The following is a 17,000-nucleotide window of genomic DNA, read 5'->3' as shown; positions in this document are numbered from 1 at the left end:
GTAATTTAATTATTTAGTATTTGATATCATTTGTTTTCATTATCTTTATGCAGCTGTTAAGTATGTGATATAACATACTGCATGTCTACCTCTAAATTTTCAGCTCTTACACCTACACTGACAGTGAATCCACCGGTGATCTCAGAGACAGACTCAGTCACTCTGGACTGTCAGACTCCATCATCTGTTCCTGTGTCTCAGTGTTATTTCTACACTAGAGGAACTGACAGAGTCTTCTCTTGTCTGAAGACACTGACAGGAACTGAGCTGCTGGAGATGTCACGTCAGAGTTCACCTGCTGTGGTTAAAGTGACATGTTATTACACTGTAAAGCTTGGAGACATAAATTCTCCATCTCCACACAGTGACACATCCTCCGTCACCATACACAGTGAGCGACTGCTTTTCTCATTCTTTGATTATATCATATTTCATTTGTTTTAGAGAGAGTGACAAGTAGAAACTCAATGATTCAACAACCTCCACTCCGATTATAATGCCACCTGTGGGATGAAATGTTACATTTAGCATCTTTACAGTTTTCTCAGTTTGATAAATTGCTTTTTGTTGTCAGATTCTGCTTCATTCAGAGTCATGATCTTTTTTTACAGTGTAACTTACACTCACCTAAGATGACATATAATTATCATTATGAAGTATGAGGATGAATGTTCATTTCTAAAACTGTTGTGTGACAGTATGGCAGGATGCTGGTATGCAGATGATGGTATATCGTATTTAATGACTTTTCATTTATCTTGTATTTTAGCTCTAAAACCTGAGATGAGTCTTCAGCATTTTCCTGGTGAATACGTTATCATGACCTGCACTCTGCCTGGATCTGCTCATGAAGATACGAGATGTAACCTTTACTTTGGAGAAGAAAGGGATCCATCTCTAACAACAACCATCTGGAAGCAAAGGACCTCAAAGAATCAGTGGTTCTGCCTGTTTACTGTCACAATTTCTGATTTGCTTCATTTTCCTCAAAGAAGCGTCACCAGCTGTGATTACAGTTTGGGAAGTGAACCAAACTCTTTGTCTCCTCGTAGTGATGGATACAGCTTGACTGGTAAGTCAGAGAAGACACGAAACATCACAAAGTATTTCTCCACATTTGAGTCTATTGCATGTTATTTGAAATGTTTAAATATGACACTGTGACATCACACTTCGAATCAAGTGAATTGGCCAATAAAAGGAATTTGACTCGTAGTTGGACGCTCTCATTATCACAATTTCAGTTCAGTTTAATGTTTTTCAGACTGTGAGTCTATATTAAAAAAGGATTCAATTTAAAATATAAATCACTTTATGTATGTATTAGTATTTTGAGTATTCTGAAACATATTGTTCTTCATTGACCAGGTCAGAATGTTGGATCCAGCAACACTGGTAGTTTTATCTCTACTTCTATCACACCAGTGAAACCAACATCAGGTGACACAAATACTCATAATAATAATTTAAACTGACTTTTAAATCTTTTTTTCTTTAAGGCATTTTATTCCCTTATATTGAATTAGATAATATGGAAATTAAAAATTAAAATGAGGATTCGAGAAATGCAGCTATGACAGTTATATTAGTGTGCCATGCACTGGAAGACATCCAGGTACACAATCTTTCTGCTTTGGTGTTAAAAGTGAAACTGACCTTTGTTTGTGACCTCCACAGCAGAAACATGGACATGGAACTTGGTAGTAGTTGCAGCGTGTCTTGGAGGTGTCATCTTACTGGGCCTAGCACTTCTCTTTACCAAAAGAAGAACTGGTGAGAACTTGATTTGTCTGTCCAGAAAAAAGGATTTTCCCTTCCTGATCGTTTTCAGAGCTCTGAAAGGATCAGGCTGAGATAGCTAATGCCCCTTATTAGAGGGAAGATAGAAAGGAAGATAAATCTTAGTTTTGATCAAAGAGATGAAATACCACATAAGGAGGAAGTTGGTGTTGGAGAGAGCAAATTGTGTTGGCATGAGCGGCTTCGCTGAGTGATAATCATAGGTGTGAGTTTATATGTCCAATCAGCCAATACAAACACAACTTCAGTGCTCTGCCTTAACTAACACTATGCTTCTCTCTCAATTTATTTCAGAAAGATGTTCTAGCAAAAGGTAATATTATTTTTTTTTCCATTTTTTTTACAGAAGTTCAGCTTATTCACTTCAAGTAGCTGCCAAGTGCTGCTACTAAGCAGAACCACTGCAGCATTAGTTGTTAAATCAGTGGAGGGAGCTCATTCATCTTCCCCAGTTTCCCCATTAAACCCTTGGCTTTGAAGGGCCAGTGTGTAGTATTTAGGGGGATCTATTAGCAGAAATATAATATAATATTCATAACTATGTTGTCATTGGTGTATAATCACCTGAAACTAAGAATCGTTGTGTTTTCGTTAGCTTAGAATAAGCTCTACATATCTACATAGGGAGCGGGTCCTCTTCCAGTCCGCCATGTTTCTACAGTAACCCAGATGGACAAAAAGAAAACCTCTGGCTCTATAGAGGGCCTTTCGTGTTTTTACGATACATGAAGGCCACCCTAGTTCTCTGACACGCTTGCCTGTAGCTGCCTGTATTTCATTGCTCTTAAAGTAGTGCTGTGGTGCCTCTGAGCGTCACCACGGTATTACAATCTGCAGGTCGCTATCACAGTCTTGTGAAGGGAGGGGTATTCAGTTGGTTGCAACCGCAATGCTAGATGCCACTAAATCCTTCACACTGTCCCTTTAAAGTCGGGGCAACTTAAGTCTTAGAGGTATTTGGAGAAGGATATACTGTATATCCCTCTTGACATAATGTTTTAGTGTCCTACTGTGCATTCTGGTCCTTGTGTAATGAGGACATGTTGTTGTAAATTAGAGTTTCGCTACAAACACACAGTGCATCTGGTCCTTGTGCATAAATGTATATTACAATTCTAATGTGGTGTCCATCAAAGAAACTAAACTAAACTACATTCAATTCAATTCTCTTTGTTAACACTTTTTTCTCTTTATTTCTGTATAGGACACAAGCTGATGCCACTGGTAATGTACACATGTAGCAGTCAGGAAACATCACTGTATTATTCATCCAAACAGTAGACAACAATTATATTTTGGTCTTCTTGTGTATTGAGGTGTGTTTTTTACCTTCTGTTGCAGATGACTTAATGTGCATGAGAGAGCTTAACCATGGAGGATCGGTAATTCAAAAATGTTTTCTCTGTCAGATGTAGCTATCATTCACATCACCTAAAATAATCGAACATTTAAATAGCAGGGCTCCTCAAGGTTAATTAATGTGTAACGTTATTCATGAATTCCTCTCACTTCCTCTCCCTTTTTTCCTGTTGTCTTAAGTTACCTGCCGGTAATGATGAAGCGTACAGTGTGATTACCTCAGTACCTGCTGCTGACTGTCCTACTGGTGAGCTATAACTATATAATTCAATAAGAACCATCAACAAACATCAATTTAGTTAATAACACAAAAATGGGCTTTTGTTTCCATAATATTTTTACTGACCTTGATGCATGCAGATATTTAATCACCCAAGACTTATTACAGATAGATCAGGTGGACTATGCTGTAGGCTTGTTTCAGACCGTACAGTAAAATGCCAAACTTGACTGAAAACAATCATCTTATTGTGTCGTTCTCTCTTATTTTTGCAGGTTTGGATAAATCGAAAATGCAAGAGTCTCAAAATGAAGACGTAAGTGAGATATGAGGCAATGTTGAAAATGTTTGCTACATAGGTTTATAGATGCTAATGACTATAAGAGCTCTTACAGTTGGTTTCTTTCTTCTTTAGTTTGACATATACCATGTGTACTCCACCATCTGCGAGGAGCCACCTCCATCAGCCCTGAAGGACATGGTGTACAGCACCCAGTAGGCACATTGAAACAAAAACGTGTTAATACTGTATAGAGAAACAGAACGCAGACAGCCTTAAGAACTGTTTCAAATGATGTGTAATTTTTAAACTTGTCCTTTATAGTGTAACCTATGATCTAGGGAGGAAAATTGATGTATCTGCCATGAATGAACACATTCTTAGCTGGATGGCTTCTTATCTGTCAGAGAGGGACCAGCAGGTTGGGTAGGGTGTTACTTCTCTGAGCCTTTGCCCGTCACTTGCGGAGTGCCACAAGGCAGTGTCCTGAGCCCCCTTCTGTTTTAACGCTGGTTTTGTTTTCAGTTTGTGAGTCTGTGTGTGTGTTTTTCTCTGTGGACAGATTTTTGTAAAAAGATGCAGTCATGAAACTATACAGATGTGTTGTTGAGATCAAATTTAAGGTTAAGTTCGAAGATGGGCATGGGACCATTGGCGAAGGGACCATTGGCCCTCCTCTTTATGCCCCCCACCTTATGGCCAATTTATCATCAAAAATCTTTACAGGTCTTTAATTGAGATACAAAACAAAGTCAAGTTCAAAGATGGGTGTGGTCAAATCGAGCGTGCCATTATTAGGGGGCTGGGAAGTGGGAAGGGGCCATTGGCCTCCCACTTCAACCCCTTACCCGATTTGGCGTCACAGATGGAGTAATCCCATCGGAAGATGGCTTCTAGTTGTTTCATGTTATTGACATGAAAACAACCAGCTAAAGTCCTTGTTTCCTATACGGACAATTTAGACATTCTGAAGGGGATATTAGTTGATCAGTGTAATACATTATTCATCTGATTGTCGGACAATAGACTGCTTTTACACTTTGGCATAGTCTTATTTAAGGCTAGGAATAACTCTGACCAGGACATTAAGACTGCTGTTAGTTTGTGGTATGAGGCCCTTATATGAACTTTGAAACACAAACTCTCTAGACCCACAAATGCAAATGACACCTCCCTTTTGTTTGATTAAGAACCAACCAAAGTGTCAAAGTACGGGGCGGAGCAATGAATCCCATGCAGAAGTGCCAAAAATGGCTGTTCCTCGAATGGCCACTTGAGGTTGGCTCCAAAAGCGAGTCAATGTCCACACACCCCCATGTTAAAAGGCCTAACTTTATAGCAGAAATAAACATTTTCGTGTTCGGTCTCTATAGCTAATATCCCTGGAGCCCCCAATTCTTCACCTTCACAACAGCTCTTCAAAACCTATGGGTGAAGTCACAGCGAATATGTCCATGTTTTATACAGTCTATGCAGCCAAAACACATTACATTGACAGAATTGACAGATACAACTGGCGAACAAAATGGCTCTCATTGCTCCCAAGCAGTATGCACACTAGATGATAGTTAACAACATGGAGGTCCCACATACGTCTGTTTGACACAAAGCTACTATCTGTATCTGTATGTTACAAAAAACCTGTATTTGTATCTATGTTCTGATTTTACCTGAAGTGGCCGTGGTTTCTATCGGCAGTTGTAAGAACTCTAGTCTGCTTGACTTCCTTCAATAAATTGTTTTCTACTTCCGTTTACTCTCCTCATACATATGTCTATGTTGTCGACAAAATGAAATAATATTTTAACCATATGAATTAGTCAAATAATAACACATAATTTGTATCTGAACCCCCAGTCAGAAAAAGAAAGTCTAAACTGAGTCTCAAGTGCGAAGTGCCAAGTGCATGTGTGTTTCTGTGGCCTGTCTGTCAGGAAAACCACAGCAAGTATCAGAAGTGAGTCACACTGAGAACAAGTTCTGTAAAATGACACTTTCTGTCAAAGTCCACATAGTCAAACACACAAGTGTCGTCGTGAAGGATTCTTGGACATTCACATTATTTAGCTTCATCATGACTGAACACCTGCTGTTAGTCATCCTCATGTGTAAGTTAACCTCTTGTTTCTTGTTTTATTTGCAAGAGCTAGATTAATATGTAATGTCAGCAGGGGTCACCGACCTTTTGGATACTGAGAGCTACTTTAAGGGAACTGAATACGAATGATACAAACTTCCTGAATACACAGTTCACATTTAATGATAATATTATCATTAATAATAATATCATAATATATATTCATATATGTGAAGATCACATGTCAATGTTAATTATTCCTCACAATGATTATTAACAATGATTTACCACACAGATATATTTAAACATACAACATTATTTATGTTCTCAATCTATTTCAATATTTGATAGTCAGTTATCACATCTCTGATATTTTTGTAAATATCTTTATTAACAGTTTTGTGTGAATGAGCGCATTTGTAGCATTTTGTTTAAAATCACACCAGTTATATTTTAGTACAAAATATCACTTCTGTAACATTTTATAGGAAATCATTAACTGTCACATCTTCACATCATATCCTGTTTGTACAAACACTAACTTTGTAACATCAGAGTGGAGATCACATCAGAACCTTTCTTCTCATCTTAGAACAGTGTTTTCAATAACCATCATTGCACCTTTCAAGACCTCTCCGTCCGAAAAGGCTTTCTTATACTTTATTAAAAATGTGCAGCTCTAAATGAAGCTTCTGATGCTTTCTGTGACTTGTTCACCGGCCTCGTGAAAAGAGATGCTGCTGTCCAAAGCTTTAACTCTCGGCTTGTTCTGCCCGCAGTGCTGCAGGTGGGAGTTAGTTAGTTAGTTAGTTAGTTAGTTAGCATTGTAGCTTTGTGACACGTACCGAAGTGTCTCCACAATGTGCCGCTTTGCCGTCGCCCCGCAAATGAGACATAGACACTTTTCTTTCACTGTTGTAAAAAATAGAGGAAAAAGTAATGTCAAAGAGAAAGATTAAATCTGAAGCGTTGAAAACAATGGAAGAACATAAAGACAGTTTATGTTATGGGAGAAGGAAGCAGAGAACAGGGATAGGAAGAAAGTATGTGGATTATTTGCAAAGACAAATATAGATGAAAGTACAGACAAAGGGATTATGAAAATGTCAAAGAATGTGTAAAGGCTGCTATTTTATCTTCTATTTTATCTGCTATTTTAATTCTGCTATTTTTATAATGGTACTTCAGACTCATTTTCATCAACACTGTGATTATTGTACTGTAAATGCTCTTACTCTGTCCTTGTACTAATTGTTATGTTTTTGCTATGAGGCACTTTGGGCTGCAATTCTTGTATGAAAGGTGCTATACAAATAAAGCTTATTATTATGATTATAAACATGTGGCATTTCTATATGTAGGGTATACTAAAGAATATTTACGCTAAGGCAAAACACTGTTTATAAAAACATGATGCATTTCAATATTTTGGTGAAGTTGATTGTGAGTTTCAGGTATGTTCCTTAAACCTCAAAGTAAAAAGGTACAATGCAGCGTTAACATGAGAAACTTGTATTCTGGTTGGAGGAGCTATTTAAAAAAACAAAAACTATTTGCATTTAACACTGTCCCTCCCTGCTTATTCAGTGTAAAATATTAGTTAAGGTATTAACCTTCATGAGGGTCCAGGTGGACAATCAATTAATCAGTTGTGAGTTTTAGTTATAATGTTCCCGGGCAGTACAGGTAAATACAGGAGTCCATGGGAAACATGGGGGCATTGACTTGACTTCAATAAAAACAGAGTGTGTGCAGCATAACTCTGGAAATATGAAGTGAAATGCAGATTTCATTGTTGAATGGTCAGGAAAATATTAAATAACAGCATGTTCGCTTAGAGCAGACCATGAACATGCTTGTGTGTGTGTGTGTGTGTGTGTGTGTGTGTGTGTGTGTGTGAGCAGTTTGTGAACAAATGATGAACAGACTCTTTCTTCTGAAGCAGTTCACACTGTGGTCGACTTGATCTAAATATATTACATGCTCTACATTTCTAATAATGTGTGTTAAAGCGAGATGTAAAGTGTTGCTGTTTCTGTGGCCCGTTTGTTTGTTGCCTCACATTTGATGCTTGCTGTGGTTTTCCTGAGAACAAGTTCTCATTTCTGCTGAATGATACTTAAGTACATCAAAGTCCACGTAGTCAGACAAACGAGTGTCTTCTATCTGCACAGTCTTAGTGTTTAGCTTCATCATGGCTGGACGCCGGCTGCTTGTCATCCTCATTTGTAAGTTATACTCACTATAGAGTTTTTTATTGTTAATGTAGACTTTTACAAACTAATGTAGGTTCTAACCTGCTAGCAAACATGACATTACATTGTATTGTGAGCTATCATGTGTCATGTTATACCTTCTGCTCTTTTTTATGGTTGGTGATTTTATGTTATGTGTTGTTACTCTGTGCTGTTCATCTGTGCACTTATTGTGGAACTGCAGTGCAGAGTTCAAAACTAATTTCCCCAACAAATAAAGAATATCTTGATCTTAAGCTTCTTCATTTTGTTGAATGTATTAATGAGATATTACATGTATTTACCTTTTTAATAAATTATAATTCCAACAGATTCTTTTCTCGAGAGTTATGCACAAGGTCAGTCTCTGATCGATTATCTTTCATGTCCAGTTTTCACTGTGTGGGAAGTTTATTACAGTCTGTTGTTAATTTGACTATTTTTACAAACTGTTTGTTTGCACAATATATTTTTTATTTCTTCCTCTACATTAAATCACAATTTCTAATATGGATTATTATCGTATTAATGTTATTATTCAGTTTTTGATATAACACATGTCTACCTCTAAATTTTCAGCATTAACATTCAGCATCTTTACAGTTTTCTCAGTTTGATAAATTGCTTTTTGTTGTCAGATTCTGCTTCATTCAGAGTCATGATCTTTTTTTTACACTGTAACTTACACTCACCTAAGATGACATATATAATTATCATTATGAAGCATGAGGATGAATGTTAATTTCTAAAACTGTTGTGTGACAGTATGGCAGGATGCTGGTACGCAGATGATGGTATATCGTATTTAATGACTTTTCATTTATCTTGTATTTTAGCTCTAAAACCTGAGGTGAGTCTTCAGCATTTTCCTGGTGAATACGTTTTCATGACCTGCACTCTGCCTGGATCTGCTCATGAAGATACGAGATGTAACCTTTACTTTGGAGAAGAAAGGGATCCATTTCAAACAACAACCATCTTGAAGCAAAGGACCTCAAAGAATCAGAGGTTCTGCCAGTTTACTGTCACAATTTCTGATTTGCTTACCCGTCTCCATTTTCCTCAAAGAAGCGTCACCAGCTGTGATTACAGTTTGGGAAGTGAACCAAACTCTTTGTCTCCTCGTAGTGATGGATACCGCTTGACTGGTAAGTCAGAGAAGACACGAAACATCACAAAGTATTTCTCCACATTTGAGTCTATTGCATGTTATTTGAAATGTTTAAATATGACACTGTGACATCACACTTAGAATCAAGTGAATTGACCAATAAAAGGAATTTGACTCGTAGTTGGACGCTCTCATTATCACAATTTCAGTTCAGTTTAATGTTTTTCAGACTGTGAGTCTATATTAAAAAAGGATTCAATTTAAAAATAAACAGGACAGCTGCTGCTGTCTACATGACAGCTGGTTTAGAGGACAGTGACTCTGAATGCAGGTTGGATTGAACAGACGGGACGCTTTACAATGTTTATTTATTTGTTCATATAAAATCGACCTGCAACAATCTGTTTCCTTTTACTGTAGATATTGTGGAAAGAGAATCAAGCGCTCCCTTCACAAAACCAGTATTTCCTATGACCACAGGTAAGATGTACTATACACCTAAATAACAACCCATTCATTACATATCACTTCTATAAAGAGTTTTAAAATGTTTTTTCTGTGTTTACTCACCAGATTTGATTGTTGGCAGACCCGGTGCTTCTGCAACTCCTGTGAAACTGGAATCAGGTAATGAAATATAGATGTATTGTAAGAGACGTTAATTTACTAAAAATAGAAAATATGTTTCTTCTGATGCTTTCTGCTCAAGTGATCGCACAAATAAACTGTCCCACAACGTTTTCCACACATGAAGCGACAGATCCAAATCCATCTTCTTTCATTGTAGATATTGTGGACAAAGAGACACACTCCACACAGACTATGGCGACATCTACTATGACCACAGGTAGGACATGATTTATATTTAAAAAGAAATCTATATCAGAATCACAAAGCACTTATTATATTTGTTATCTTGAAGGTTTTAAAAGTGTTTTTAATCACCAGGTAGGACTGTTAGCAGGCTCCATGCCTCCACACCTATAACTCGGACCAAACGAACGTTAGGTGACTAAATTAAAGATATATTAAGTGTGACTTTAATAAATCACAAATGTTATTCTGAAACATATTGTTCTTCATTGACCAGGTCAGAATGTTGGATCCAGCAACACTGGTAGTTTCATCTCTACTTCTATCACACCAGTGAAACCAACATCAGGTGACACAAATACTCATAATTTAAACTGACTTTTAAATCTTTTTTTCTTTAAGGCATTTTATTCCCTTATATTGAATTAGATAATATGGAAATTAAAAATGAAAACGAGGATTCGAGAAATGCAGCTATGATTTTTTAAAACCTTATAGAAAATGTTGAAATATGTAATTTGAATATTTATTTAATATTTTCACTGCCAAAACTCCTCTGGCTTCAGGAGACAATATTACAACTGCAATTCTTATGAGTGCATCATAAATAACGCAAAAGATGCATTTTCTCTGAATGTTTTTAATATTTCTCACTAATTATGTATTACAGTTGGTCAGACACCTCATAAATCTAGCACTAAAGCTAGCTTGCTCCATGTAACCCCAATTGATCCACCAACAGGTGTGCAAAGCGCATGTATTACTTACACATACTGCATATTATTAAAATGATAAATTCCATTTAGAATTGTATGTTTCTTCTGGTGTTTGAGCACTGAGTATTGCTCTGCAGAGTCACAGTAAAGAAACCTGTTTTGCATCATTATGATCCTGAATTAAATGATTTTTCATGTTCACAACTTCCTTCACATGTTACATTTATATCAGTTATATTAGTGTGCCATGCACTGGAAGACATCCAGGTACACAATCTTTCTGCTTTGGTGTTAAAAGTGAAACTGACCTTTGTTTGTGACCTCCACAGCAGAAACATGGACATGGAACTTGGTAGTAGTTGCAGCGTGTCTTGGAGGTGTCATCTTACTGGGCCTAGCACTTCTCTTTACCAAAAGAAGAACTGGTGAGAACTTGATTTGTCTGTCCAGAAAAAAGGATTTTCCCTTCCTGATCGTTTTCAGAGCTCTGAAAGGATCAGGCTGAGATAGCTAATGCCCCTTATTAGAGGGAAGATAGAAAGGAAGATAAATCTTAGTTTTGATCAAAGAGATGAAATACCACATAAGGAGGAAGTTGGTGTTGGAGAGAGCAAATCGTGTTGGCATGAGCGGCTTCGCTGAGTGATAATCATAGGTGTGAGTTTATATGTCCAATCAGCCAATACAAACACAACTTCAGTGCTCTGCCTTAACTAACACTATGCTTCTCTCTCAATTTATTTCAGAAAGATGTTCTAGCAAAAGGTAATATTATTATTATTATTATTAATTTTTTTACAGAAGTTCAGCTCATTCACTTCAAGTAGCTGCCAAGTGCTGCTACTAAGCAAAACCACTGCAGCATTAGTTGTTAAATCAGTGGAGGGAGCTCATTCATCTTCCCCAGTTTCCCCATTAAACCCTTGGCTTTGAAGGGCCAGTGTGTAGTATTTAGGGGGATCTATTAGCAGAAATATAATATAATATTCATAACTATGTTGTCATTGGTGTATAATCACCTGAAACTAAGAATCGTTGTGTTTTCGTTAGCTTAGAATAAGCTCTACATATCTACATAGGGAGCGGGTCCTCTTCCAGTCCGCCATGTTTCTACAGTAACCCAGATGGACAAAAAGAAAACCTCTGGCTCTATAGAGGGCCTTTCGTGTTCTTACGATACATGAAGGCCACCCTAGTTCTCTGACACGCTTGCCTGTAGCTGCCTGTAGTTCATTGCTCTTAAAGTAGTGCTGTGGTGCCTCTGAGCGTCACCACGGTATTACAATCTGCAGGTCGCTATCACAGTCTTGTGAAGGGAGGGGTATTCAGTTGGTTGCAACCGCAATGCTAGATGCCACTAAATCCTTCACACTGTCCCTTTAAAGTAGTGGCAACTTAAGTCTTAGAGGTATTTGGAGAAGGATATACTATATATCCCTCTTGACATAATGTTTTAGTGTCCTACTGTGTATTCTGTCCTTGTGTAATGAGGACATGTTGTTGTAAATCAGAGTTTCGCTACAAACACACAGTGCATCTGGTCCTTGTGCATAAATGTATATTGCAATTCTAATGTGATGCCCATCAAAGAAACTAAACTAAACTACATTCAATTCAATTCTCTTTGTTAACACTTTCTTCTCTTTATTTCTGTATAGGACACAAGCTGATGCCACTGGTAATGTACACATGTAGCAGTCAGGAAACATCACTGTATTATTCATCCAAACAGTAGACAACAATTATATTTTGGTCTTCTTGTGTATTGAGGTGTGTTTTTTACCTTCTGTTGCAGATGACTTAATGTGCATGAGAGAGCTTAACCATGGAGGATCAGTAATTAAAAAATGTTTTCTCTGTCAGATGTAGCTATCATTCACATCACCTAAAATAATCGAACATTTAAATAGCAGGGCTCCTCAAGGTTAATTAATGTGTAACGTTATTCATGAATTCCTCTCACTTCCTCTCCCTTTTTTCCTGTTATCTTAAGTTACCTGCCGGTAATGATGAAGCGTACAGTGTGATTACCTCAGTACCTGCTGCTGACTGTCCTACTGGTGAGCTATAACTATATAATTCAATAAGAACCATCAACAAACATCAATTTAGTTAATAACACAAAAATGGGCTTTTGTTTCCATAATATTTTTACTGACCTTGATACATGCAGATATTTAATCACCCAAGACTTATTACAGATAGATCAGGTGGACTATGCTGTAGGCTTGTTTCAGACCGTACAGTAAAATGCCAAACTTGACTGAAAACAATCATCTTATTGTGTCGTTCTCTCTTATTTTTGCAGGTTTGGATAAATCGAAAATGCAAGAGTCTCAAAATGAAGACGTAAGTGAGACATGAGGCAATGTTGAAAATGTTTGCTACATAGGTTTATAGATGCTAATGACTATAAGAGCTCTTACAGTTGGTTTCTTTCTTCTTTAGTCTGACATATACCATGTGTACTCCACCATCTCTGAGGAGCCACCTCCATCAGCCCTGAAGGACATGGTGTACAGCACCCCGCAGGCACATTGAAACAAAAACATTTTAATACTGTATAGAGAAACAGAACGCAGACAGCCTTAAGAACTGTTTCAAATGATGTGTAATTTTTAAACTTGTCCTTTATAGTGTAACCTATGATCTAGGGAGGAAAATTGATGTATCTGCCATGAATGAACACATTCTTAGCTGGATGGCTTCTTATCTGTCAGAGAGGGACCAGCAGGTTGGGAAGGGTGTTACTTCTCTGAGCCTTTGCCCGTCACTTGCGGAGTGCCACAAGGCAGTGTCCTGAGCCCCCTTCTGTTTTAATGCTGGTTTTGTTTTCAGTTTGTGAGTCTGTGTGTGTGTCTTTCTCTGTGGATAGATTTTTGTAAAAAGATGCAGTCATGAAACTATACAGATGTGTTGTTGAGATCAAATTTAAGGTTAAGTTCGAAGATGGGCATGGGACCATTGGCGAAGGGACCATTGGCCCTCCTCTTTATGCCCCCCACCTTATGGCCAATTTATCATCAAAAATCTTTACAGGTCTTTAATTGAGATACAAAACAAAGTCAAGTTCAAAGATGGGTGTGGTCAAATCGAGCGTGCCATAAGTAGGGGGCTGGGAAGTGGGAAGGGGCCATTGGCCTCCCACTTCAACCCCTTACCCGATTTGGCGTCACAGCTGGAGTAATCCCATCGGAAGATGGTTTCTAGTTGTTTCATGTTATTGACATGAAAACAACCAGCTAAAGTCCTTGTTTCCTATACGGACAATTTAGACATTCTGAAGGGGATATTAGTTGATCAGTGTAATACATTATTCATCTGATTGTCGGACAATAGACTGCTTTTACACTTTGGCATAGTCTTATTTAAGGCTAGGAATAACTCTGACCAGGACATTAAGACTGCTGTTAGTTTGTGGTATGAGGCCCTTATATGAACTTTGAAACACAAACTCTCTAGACCCACAAATGTAAATGACACCTCCCTTTTGTTTGATTAAGAACCAACCAAAGTGTCAAAGTACGGGGCGGAGCAGTGAATCCCATGCAGAAGTGCCAAAAATGGCTGTTCCTCGAATGGCCACTTGAGGTTGGCTCCAAAAGCGAGTCAATGTCCACACACCCCCATGTTAAAAGGCCTAACTTTATAGCAGAAATAAACATGTTCGTGTTCGGTCTCTATAGCTAATATCCCTGGAGCCCCCAATTCTTCACCTTCACAACAGCTCTTCAAAACCTATGGGTGAAGTCACAGCGAATATGTCCATGTTTTATACAGTCTATGCAGCCAAAACACATTACATTGACAGAATTGACAGATACAACTGGCGAACAAAATGGCTCTCATTGCTCCCAAGCAGTATGCACACTAGATGATAGTTAACAACATGGAGGTCCCACATACGTCTGTTTGACACAAAGCTACTATCTGTATCTGTATGTTACAAAAACCCTGTATTTGTATCTATATTCTGATTTTACCTGAAGTGGCCGTGGTTTCTATCGGCAGTTGTAAGAACTCTAGTCTGCTTGACTTCCTTCAATAAATTGTTTTCTACTTCCGTTTACTCTCCTCATACATATGTCTATGTTGTCGACAAAATGAAATAATATTTTAACCATATGAATTAGTCAAATAATGACACATAATTTGTATCTGAACCCCCAGTCAGAAAAAGAAAGTCTAAACTGAGTCTCAAGTGCGAAGTGCCAAGTGCATGTGTGTTTCTGTGGCCTGTCTGTCAGGAAAACCACAGCAAGTATCAGAAGTGAGTCACACTGAGAACAAGTTCTGTAAAATGACACTTTCTGTATGTCAAAGTCCACATAGTCAAACACACAAGTGTCGTCGTGAAGGATTCTTGGACATTCACATTATTTAGCTTCATCATGACTGAACACCTGCTGTTAGTCGTCCTCATGTGTAAGTTAACCTCTTGTTTCTTGTTTTATTCGCAAGAGCTAGATTAATATGTAATGTCAGCAGGGGTCACCGACCTTTTGGATACTGAGAGCTACTTTAAGGGAACTGAATACGAATGATACAAACTTCCTGAATAACATAGTTGCACAGTTCACATTTAATGATAATATTATCATTAATAATAATATCATAATGTATATTCATATATGTGAAGATCACATATCAATGTTAATTATTCCTCACAATGATTATTAACAATGATTTACCACACAGATATATTTAAACATACAACATTATTTATGTTCTCAATCTATTTCAATATTTGATAGTCAGTTATCACATCTCTGATATTTTTGTAAATATCTTTATTAACAGTTTTGTGTGAATGAGCGCATTTGTAGCATTTTGTTTAAAATCACACCAGTTATATTTTAGTACAAAATATCACTTCTGTAACATTTTATAGGAAATCATTAACTGTCACATCTTCACATCATATCCTGTTTGTACAAACACTAACTTTGTAACATCAGAGTGGAGATCACATCAGAACCTTTCTTCTCGTCTCTGAACAGTGTTTTCAATAACCATCATTGCACCTTTCAAGACCTCTCCGTCCGAAAAGGCTTTCTTATACTTTATTAAAAATGTGCAGCTCTAAATGAAGCTTCCGATGCTTTCTGTGACTTGTTCACCGGCCTCGTGAAAAGAGATGCTGCTGTCCAAAGCTTTAACTCTCGGCTTGTTCTGCCCGCAGTGCTGCAGGTGGGAGTTAGTTAGTTAGTTAGTTAGTTAGTTAGCATGGTAGCTTTGTGACACGTACCGAAGTGTCTCCACAATGTGCCGCTTTGCCGTCGCCCCCGCAAATGAGACATACACACTTTTCTTTCACTGTTGTAAAAAATTATTCTTCCTCCCAATCATTGTGAAAATAGTTAGTTTTCTTTCGCTTTTCTGCCAAAACGCACCTAGCGCCTCACCGTAGCTGCTCCAGGGAAATGGAGATTTAGTTTGCGCGTGGAACTCTGACCTCAGGCAGGGTCCGAGTTTTTATACATAAAACATTTTTGTTTTTTAAATTGTATATTCAATATTTTCATTTTAAAATAAAGAATAATTAAAGTGTTATTGATAAAATAAAGTAAAACAGCAAAACAATTAAATACAAGTTTTATCTTGATCTTGAACATCTTTATTTAGAACATGCCCTGCGGGCGACTCACGTGATCCCTGCGGGCGACTCACGTGATCCCTGCGGGTGACCAAGTGGCTGCGGGCACTGCGTTGGCTACCCCTGCTTTAATGTATCAGCGTGTTTTATTAAACTTTTACAACAGATTAAAAGAAATACAAGATTAACATTAAGAGTTTACAATTTACTGTTAAATCTGTTCCTCTTGTTAACATGTTTATTTTCTCTGCCAGGTTCCTTTACGGAGATGAAAGCACAAGGTCAGTCTCTGCTAATTTGGCTGTTAACATTTTTCTATATCATACATTAAATCACAGTTTCCCATTAGGAATTGTATTATCTTAATGCAATTATTAATGAAGTGACATAACATGTTTATCTCAATATGTTTTAGCTCTTCTTACACCTACACTGACAGTGAATCCACTGGTGATCTCAGAGACAGACTCAGTCACTCTGCACTGTCAGACTCCATCATCTGTGTCTCAGTGTTATTTCAAAACTATGAGAACAAAACGGGGCAAAGTCTTCCCCTGTCTGAAGACACTGACAGGAACTGAGCTGCTGGAGATGTCACATCAGAGTTCACCTGCTGAGGTTGAGATGACATGTTTTTACACTGTAAAGCTTGGAGAGTCACATTACCCATCTCCACACAGTGACACATCCTCCGTCACCATACACAGTGAAACATCCTCCGTCACCATACACAGTGATACATCCTCCGTCACCAGACACAGTGACACATCCTCCGTCACCATACACAGTGACAC

General features: G+C 37.7%; 1 protein-coding gene across 4 annotated transcripts in view; it reads left to right on the top strand.

Annotated features, from left to right (window-relative positions):
• The first annotated feature begins 5,670 nt into the window (after positions 1-5,670).
• The window catches only part of LOC115008245 (uncharacterized), a 12,793-nt gene continuing 1,463 nt past the window's right edge, over positions 5,671-17,000 (top strand). Inside the window, exons 1-11 of one of the 4 annotated variants that reach the window (XM_029431710.1) lie at positions 5,706-5,767; positions 8,303-8,329; positions 8,807-9,118; positions 9,502-9,561; positions 9,655-9,708; positions 9,869-9,928; positions 10,030-10,089; positions 10,172-10,243; positions 10,940-11,035; positions 11,357-11,375; positions 16,461-16,487. In XM_029431710.1, the coding sequence (XP_029287570.1) occupies positions 5,734-5,767; positions 8,303-8,329; positions 8,807-9,118; positions 9,502-9,561; positions 9,655-9,708; positions 9,869-9,928; positions 10,030-10,089; positions 10,172-10,243; positions 10,940-11,035; positions 11,357-11,375; positions 16,461-16,487 (821 nt within the window). In that variant the 5' untranslated portion in view covers positions 5,706-5,733. Of the gene's footprint in view, positions 5,768-7,915; positions 7,965-8,302; positions 8,330-8,806; positions 9,119-9,501; positions 9,562-9,654; positions 9,709-9,868; positions 9,929-10,029; positions 10,090-10,171; positions 10,244-10,564; positions 10,637-10,939; positions 11,036-11,356; positions 11,376-16,460; positions 16,488-17,000 lie in introns of those variants that run through there. The other 3 variants (XM_029431707.1, XM_029431708.1, XM_029431709.1) reach the window with 3 other exon arrangements.

This window comes from Cottoperca gobio, chromosome 5 (assembly GCF_900634415.1).
Source record: "Cottoperca gobio chromosome 5, fCotGob3.1, whole genome shotgun sequence".
Lineage (NCBI taxonomy): Eukaryota > Metazoa > Chordata > Actinopteri > Perciformes > Bovichtidae > Cottoperca > Cottoperca gobio.
This window is presented reverse-complemented; position numbering and strand designations above follow the sequence as displayed.